Source organism: Acanthaster planci, linkage group LG12, assembly GCF_054643075.1.
Source record: "Acanthaster planci isolate LZ-2023a linkage group LG12, COTS_SCS, whole genome shotgun sequence".
NCBI classification, from domain to species: Eukaryota; Metazoa; Echinodermata; class Asteroidea; order Valvatida; family Acanthasteridae; genus Acanthaster; species Acanthaster planci.
The window spans coordinates 3,196,284-3,205,249 of record NC_141788.1 but is presented as its reverse complement, the minus strand read 5'-3'; the positions used below and the strand labels follow the sequence as shown (position 1 = coordinate 3,205,249).

Here is an 8,966-nt window from a genome sequence, read left to right as displayed (position 1 = left end):
AGATAGCAAGAATGGTGGCATTCACTGACAGGATAGATCGTGAAATTTGATGCAGTCCCCCGTCCTTGCAGAGCACCGGCGTGTACGCTCGTGACCGATGCCCAAAATGAAGGCGAAAATTCCTGACCAAGTCGACACCATTGTTCAGAAAATAGGACAAGGAATGTCAGGCATGCAGTGGGAAAAGTGAACTTTCGCGAGGGTCTGGATCATGCGTCCTGCTCGTGCACTTTGCATAGGAACAAAAGACAAATCCACAAAAAGAAAAAAGCTGCTTCGTGTAAGTTCGTAACAAAGTCGAGAGGTAGGCCTAAGCCTAAGGAGGATTAATCATGACATTTGCGTTGAGTATACCCTACCCCCCCCCGACGTTTCTAGTCACTGCAGAATGAAAACAATTGGACCCTTTCGTGATAACAACATATGCCAAAGCGAGACTAGAATTTAACCCTTGAAGGATGGGAAAAACCCAGTTCAGTACTCTCACCAAGTTCTACATTGAAATCCGTCGCAAATGATTTTAGAGTGAGCACTGGCCCGTTTTCTAAATAAAAAGAGGTTTCGCCATTTTCCTCAACCTCATAATTATTATGCTGCGCGAAATAAAAGGTTGTGGTGAAATAATGATGCTCGAACCTCTGTGTCATTTATTGACGTAGCACCCAATACTTTGATTGAGCACTACACAATTTCCATCATCCAAAATGGCGCCGGCAATACATAAGCGGCCTTTGCCCGCTTGTTTGTTAAAAAAAACCCTGGATGACAGCCAGCGTGGGCTTTAATTATTCAATTCCCTCTTCTTCTTCCTGAGCCAATTATCCATAACACAAGCTGCTTCCCTCTTCCGAAGCTTGTTGCGAAAATAGAACGAGTAAAGACCCACTTTTCTTTCTCCTCGCCGAAATCTAGATACGACGGGATTGGTGGCCCAATTTGGCCATCATGCCGCGCCGGGCCACAAGTAATTCCGCCCTTGCACTTTGGACCGATCCTGCTCTCAGTCAGAAATCTGCGACATCTAATTTTGGAAATTGACCACTCTCTTTACATCTCATCCAAACGTGTATTTGTTGATACAGACGCACTGGAAATCACATGGGCACATTTTATACGGACGGAGGCAAAAAGCTTCCCGTGGAACGACGAAGGCCGTACATAAAAGGTAATCGACAAATGACGCATTATCTCAACAAAGACAAGTCCCCAGTGATCCAACGCATTAGTGAAATTAGACCGATTTGGTCAGACATTAGATCTAGACACAGAAATTAAACCATCGCCTGTACAGTGAATGACATCAACATCTTGTCGTCCATCAATGCAAACGTTCACACCGAAACCCGAAGGCTTTTTAAACAGCCGTAACTGCCTGTCTGGTTAATAGTTTTTCTGTTGTTTGTTTCCTTGTTTGGGGGCGTTTGTTTATTATTTTGAGGGTAAAAAAATTAACAGATAAATTTTCTTGGCTTCTTATTATTCCCCGCAATCGTAGTACAACAGGGCTGTATAGATTAGCCGTGCTACAAAGCATGGGCGCAAAACCCATAGGCTAAGGGAATATTATAATTATATCCCTCAGTTTTGGACGAGGGATGTGCCATATAGGATCACCCCCCCCCCCATTTTTTGTGGCAAACAAAATTTAAATGTTTATAATCATCCCAAATGCTATCAATACCAAGATAAAAATAGTAAAAAGATAGCTCGATAATACATCACTGCTAAATGATACTGGTTTCACATGTACAGAGTAAAGGATACAGTTACCGTGCTTATGCTAATTTGATTTTCATAATTGGGATGACTTTCCATCAATTTGAGGAGCCAATAATGTACTCGGTTCATACGTCATGTCGTCACCGTTCTCACGAAGTGACGCTAATGTTCAAAGAATGAATTTTTGTCGATTTCCATTTTTTTCAATATTCTCTTATACAACACCGTGCTTGACCATTTTGACGTGCTCCCACAAACAAAACATCATTAATGTCATCGTTACATTAATGTTGCCAAGGGCAAACATCTTGAAAACGGCATTTTGCGTTTTCACGAAGAGACGCAACCCTAAACGTCCTTTGAACATGCACAAAACGTCTTGCAAGGAAACGGCTTAAAAGTAGGTCAACCGGGATTTTTATTTTCACGAAGTGACGTTAGCTTTGTAACATTCACAGTTGTGCGCGCGTGAAGACGCGATCACCTTCCCTGTAAACATTGAACAGAAGGACGCTCATCATGATGTACAAACACGTAATTTTCGTTTTCACGAAGTGACGTTAACCTTTGCTAATTATCTTTTGCTAATTAACCCTTGTTTTTCGTAGCAACTTCTCGGGCTAGGCGAATGATTAGACATCAAAGAATCATTTAGGGGTTTTTGTTACATGAAGTTGTAGATTCAGATTATTACAGATTTCAGAAGGGAGAAAAAATGTTTAAAAAAAGGAATACATTTTCTGTTAACCGTTAATGATACAAGACGATATGCAGGTAATTTTATAGCATCGGAAAAATGCATGGATCCTACGAAACCAAACACTATGGAGGGGTGGTGTCTCAGGGACCGTCAATGGGAGTGTCACGTGTTAAGTTCAAGCCCCCCCCCACCCTCACTGGTCATCCAAATCCCCCGCTCGCTGGCATAAATTTACGCCACCACTGCAAAGACAGTGTGTTGTTCAGCATAGAAAATATTTGTCAGTAAAAAATTAGTAACGTCACAATGTATTAAGAGCGCAAAAACTATGACAATGTACCACGTAACTGGTAGCTTAAATGTAAGGTTAAGTCAATTCGAAGAGTTACATATTCCAATATTAGACCTTCCAATCGAATATTCGGTCGTACCAAAACAAAACAGAAAAGTGCTTTGTGACCTCTGATCACGTGCATTCGGCTGCCTCTTTAAGTTACATTTTGAAATATGCTTTATTCGAAATGCAGTCATGCTCCTGACATTGGAATTCGCCAGTTTCCCAATACAATGGACATTATAGGACTTAAGTGTCTCGAGCTAGGAAGTTAGTTAAGACCTATTATAGACTAAGGTTTAATACACAAGATTTAGCTGTTCTTGCAGAGCATCGGGTAAACGAGGGACACAGTAACATTTGATTTTTAATTAATTAACACTTTCCATGTTCCCGCAATTATTCCATAACATACGCTTTTCATTTCAATGTTGTATCATGTCCGGGAAGCGGAAGTCGGTTTCACTGAACAAGCTCAATGATGAATAATTCCTGTAGCATTGTAATTGGAATGGATACACAGTAGGCCCATTTTCGCTGCAAATCATGACTGACGGAGCTTCTGCGGTTGTGCGCCACGCGCATGCGCACTTCAGCTGGCCGCGCGTGACGTAGCCATTTCTCAAACTCCGCGTCGTCCTCTTACGGCGGCAGCAGCAGTATTCACCCCTGAATCCCTGGCCCCATCGGCAAATTATGGTTCGGCATGGACGGCGGCTACCCTCACTCCTCCCCTTTAAGCACGTAATAGGTAGCCGCAGACAGGAATCTTTCTTCATCCATGTGAACATTTCAAGCATGTAAAAATGGCTCTGTGTTCAGTGCAGCCGATCGACAATGAAGTCGAGGTTTTAATAAAGGGCCGCAGACTTCAAGTAGGAGCCAAATTGAGCTAAAGATTGTACATATCTCGCAGATTTGAGAGCGTTATTAGTTTATTCAATATACCTCGCTGTATACGAGGCAATTTCCATCGCAAATGAACCGGGTACATGCGCACTTCAATAAATTTGACTGTGGGATTTCCTGCGGATGATCGCCGCTATTCTGACACAAAATCGATTTTAAAAAGAGGATTTCGGCTCTCATTGCTTTCAAACTTCCCATTGGCATAAAATGTCTCCTTTTTCAAAGTTAGCTTGAATTTGAACTCGCTCCAATGACCAATAAATCACTGCACTTTCACAGGTTCAATTATAACGACCAATCACGCGCGTCGATAGGACTCCTTCACTTTTTTTATGGCACGCTGTCATTGATTGGATTGGAGTTGTCGACGCCCGCATTAGGGCCTATTTGACTGGCCCAAATTATAACGTGTGAATGCGTCCGTTGATATGCAGCTCAGACGGATGTAGAGCAAACCGACCACATCTGTCCGGACTAGCAGAACTAAAGCGGGTCGAACGTTAAAGATGCGTTGCTATAGCAAAAGTTATCCTTTCATCTTCAAGTTGACAACCACTGACCGTGTTGTGTAATTGGATTACAATGAGACATGATCGTGTCGAGTTGCTAGGCCAGCGCCGTTGGACGATGCGGTTTCCATATCACTGATTCGAATTACAAACATGTTTTTCCAGAACTCCCATCAACCCTCTAGAAAAACAATGCTACGGGTGGGGTTGCATTGAAACCAAATCCAAATTTGAAACGACAATCACAACTGCATCAAAGCTATCTCTGAAGCCCGTAAAAGCGCGCTACCCCGTATATCCTTACATCCCCTATCCTCTCTGTTAATAAACTTCTTTATCACAACACGATTTCACGAGTCAATTTTACAGGTGAATTCTATACTGAACACGAAGAATACCATAAGAATTATCCAGATATTTTCAAAGATCTCATATTTATTTCTTCATCCGTAAATAGTTCTGTCAGTCTCTTCTCGTCGTTTCTACAAATCTGGTACTCTCGATATCCATTTTGAATAAATTCCAGACAAATCGTCAACAAGAGCGAGAAAATGGAAATATTTCTGATCCCCATTTCAATTTGTCAACATCAAGAACACCCATTCCCCCCGGCAACTCGGTTCGCTTCAAAACTAATAAAATGAAATCAGTTTGTTTTTAAATAGGGAACGGTCACACGAAGACTTTCAGAAAAAGAATTTTTTTTTAGCTCCACACCTAAAGAACATTTCATTAAACACCCTTGCATAATTCCAAGGGTTATTATCTCAACTGCATAAGCCAATAAAAGCACAAATATTTGAAATCTGTCTCATTCTTCTCAAATGTCAAAACTGTCTAAAACACACTCCATTAATAGAACTATACAACACAATGAAGCTGATTGCAACTGATAGAAAGAAGTCATAAATAAACAAGATTGCTTCACCGCTGTCTGGATGGAATTCGGTAAAATATAGATCGGAGGAAATTTTCTTTCTTTAAAAATAGTCTGAATGTACACTTCTTGCTAAATTGTTAAAATAACCACGATGTACAATACTTTACAGAATCCCAACGACAATGATGCCGGGAATTCTGCTACAACTTAATTTAAGAGCTGAAAAGGCTTCTAAAACAAACTTGTCATTTTATTTTTATTATTTGAAATGCATAATGAGGAGAACTTTAGCTTCATACGCATCGTCCGCATTAAACGCTGCTGCGTAATCCCTTCTCCTTGAAATTTTACGCTTCGACAGAATGACAGAAAAAATGACAACTTTGATTTAGCATAGAAATACCCACAGCAAGTCCTTACTGACAGACCCCTTTAAAATGACCTGATATATTCATGAAATATTCAGAAGGCAGTGACACAATGGGCAAGAATTTAAAACCCTAGAGGAGATGCACCGGACGCCCTGACGTCAATTCATGCAATAATGAAAGTAGAATAACTTCGTCAATTTGAAATTCCTTCTCTTTTTTCTTCGATGAAGTGATGAATTAAAGATAAGGGTTTTTTTTTTAATGCGAACATGCCCAGACTAGCAAGTACGTGAACTGCGCTAGGAGACTGCATTACGGTCACTACGCACAAGAGGTCTAGTACTGACGTATTTGGCATGTCTGTCAGGAGGCCATAGAAATGTACATGTACATCAAGACCCCACAAACTGTGTCCGGTGTTTTAATCATTCTCTTCTCTTCACTTCATATTTGAAAGGCGATGTCTTGTATGCTTTTATCACAAGACAAATGCTTGATATAATTCCCACAAGAGGCGATCCAAAAATCCATCTTTTTTTCCCTCATAATGTAAGGGAGCATCAGAACGGGCGGCCGTTCCACTGGCCCATCGGAACGCTGCCTCGGGACGGTCTACCTATGTACAAAGCCGACCGTTCCTGTTGGTGAGTGAATGTCCTGATGGAATGCTAGTAATATGCCAGTGGGAATGATCCAAGAGAACGTGAACGTTCCAAACTTTTGAGACGTTCCCTAACCAAGATCTATAAGTACATGTGCATTAAAAATGAAGCCCAACAATGGAGCGAGGCAAGACTTTTAACGTCTAATCCCAGGCTTGATATCACAATAAAGCCGCTTGGGTCCTGTACTGTTGAAGATGCAGTCCATCGCTTGCCATTTGTGCATTGTGTTCCTTGGAGGAAAATGCTCAGAATCTACAGACAGGTGGTTAACAACAAACCTGATGAAGTTGAAGCTCATTGAATAATTTTGATTTCAAATCACAAGTTATGGTGAATCGCATTTTAAATTGTGCCTGAATTCGTCAGCATCTCATGTAAAGTTGAATACAGCTACACGATGTCACGCACCAAAGCAATGAATAATGATAACAGCGTGTGTCAACGCTTGAGCGCGCTTCTAAAGGCAATTTTCCAAAAATATACCCAAGATGCATTGTTGGAAATGAACTTCTTTCATTCTCTTCTTCAATGTGACAGCTTGCCCAAAAGAATGAGTTCACAGGGAGTTAAGTCCCATAACCTTCTTTAAACCGACTATTCTTTTTCAACAATAATTCCGTCAGTAACCTTTTGGGTAACTACAGCAAAATGACGGAGCGTACCTTTAAAGTTCACTTTGTCGTGGTTCAAAGCGTGTGGAGTCTTAGAGTAGTACTGCAATATACCGGTACGACAGCTGCGGGACCACAGACCAATTTCATCCTCCAGTGCAAATGCGGCATTACCGTCAGGTGGGGATGCTTTGGAACATCCATCATACTTCCCCCTCTCCCCACACACTCATAATCATTCCTCGACAATAATGGCAATAATGATAACCGAAAGGCGCTCACTGAACATTAATATATCAATATATATAGTTTTTGTTCGCCTTTCGAACGGGAATTCAAGGGCGAAGACAAAGCTGGAAAAAAGAGACTAAGTCTGGGGTTTAGAAAACCCTCATGTCTTCAGACGACTGCCAGTACTTCTGAGAAATTCAAAGAATACTTGACTGAGGTAGGCCAGAAAAAAAGCGAAAACAGACAAGTAAAGTGACTGTTTCAATTTTAAAATGTCGCATCAGTAGTTAACTGTACAACAGTCTGTCGTACAAAAAGGAGTCAGGCTTGAATATATCAATTCACCTATTAAAAAGCCCACAGTCACAGAGGAGCTTTCAAATCCTATGTACTGAATTCACGAGGTGGTTCACCACTTGAGACACTGGGTTTAGAGACCTGTTCATGTGTCCTGGAAAGCTGCCGGTATCTGGCTTTTTCCATGGCAACTACTTAAAATGGAAATGGCAACAGATACTTCGGAGGTTCACATGGTGGCCTGTCACAGAAATCGCCGTTTATGACTGACAATGCTGTGTTAAAGGGTCCACTCCTCCACAAATGTAACCATTTATGCTGGCTTAGTAAAAAGGACACCACCAAAATGGTATGGATGGGGTCTCGGTGAAGTGGTAAGCCTTATTACCCTCTTTGCGCTTTCAACCTGAAAATCTCTTGTGTAATATACTATTATATTCACACACATCTGACCTATAAAAAAGAAAGCGAGAAGATTATATTACAATATTGTACATAGCTTGGAGGGCTTATTTTTAATTCTTCTACTATCCCGGCTCCGTTTTTTGGTGGGCGGATTCTGTCCATTCGATGCCTGCGTGGTGATGATGGGTGGTTCAATGTACTTCTTCTGTATCCTGTGCAGCATGATGCGGTAAGTGCCTGTGATGCTGCTGCGGGCGTCGCGGTCGCGCGCCGAGGCCAGGTGCTCTTCGGTCACCCCCAGCTGCGACAGCTGCGACAGCACCTCCTTCTCCTCGGCGGTGGCCGTCTCCAGGTCGAAGCACGGGGTGGGGTGGCACGAGTGGTGGGCGGCAGGGAAGTCCTGGCCCCGCAGCCAGGCGGCATTCTTGATCCCGTCGATGGTGACGCGCTCTGTTGGGCTGTGCCTGAGGGCACTCCGAATCAGCGACTGGCAGGGGCTGGAGACGAAGGTGGGGATGGTGAACTGGCCATCCAGGATGCACTTCTTCAGTTTGGCCACCGTGTCAGCGCGGAACGGCATGACACCCGTCACCATGAAATACAGCATGATGCCGATGGCCCATATATCCACCGGGGGTCCCACGTAATGCTCATCCTTGAAAAGTTCTGGGGCAGCGTAAGGTGGCGATCCACAAAATGTGTTCAGCATCTCGCCTTGCTTGAAGGTCGTGCTGAAACCGAAATCTCCCACTTTGACAAGGCCGTTGGCCGCGTAAAAGACATTCTCAGCTTTCAAGTCACGATGAATGATATTCTTAGAGTGCTGTTACAAAAAAAGAACAAAGAAGAGATATAAATAAAACTGAGGCACCAATTTTTGAAATGTGAATAGGGGCTCAGTAAACATCAGACGGGGGGGGGGACGGCGCCATAAGTATCTTCTCTTGACTCCACCCTTTTTACAATTAATCATTAGCATCAATCTCAAACAACGAGAATTAAACATTGGAAGCCCGGTGGTTGAAAAGGCAAGAGATCTGGAGTCAGGCAGTTGGATTAGAGCCCGCCAAGCTTGGAAACTAAGCTCATGTATACAAGCAAAGCTTTAAACTCTACTTTGAAGCTTTGCAAGGAGGCAACATAAACTGGCAAAGATTGTGGACTGCAGAAAAAAACAAAACTCTCTCATAAAAAGCAGTGTTCTTCTTCCTGAAGACAACCACAGCACATTGGCTGACGAGTCACACCCAAAACTTCAGAGATCGGAGCCACACTTTGTCTTGAAAGAGATTTTTCCCCCACATTGTGTTATTACAAACCCTGCAAGTACGCTGT

At 42.5% G+C, this 8,966-nt stretch overlaps 1 protein-coding gene across 1 annotated transcript in view; it reads right to left on the bottom strand.

Annotated features, from left to right (window-relative positions):
* Positions 1 to 4,586: 4,586 nt before the first annotated feature.
* nim1k (NIM1 serine/threonine protein kinase) overlaps positions 4,587 to 8,966 on the bottom strand; it is a 46,194-nt gene continuing 41,814 nt past the window's right edge. The window contains exon 4 of the mRNA XM_022231569.2: positions 4,587 to 8,454. Within this exon, the coding sequence (XP_022087261.1) occupies positions 7,708 to 8,454 (747 nt within the window). The 3' untranslated portion in view covers positions 4,587 to 7,707. The remainder of the gene's footprint in view (positions 8,455 to 8,966) is intronic.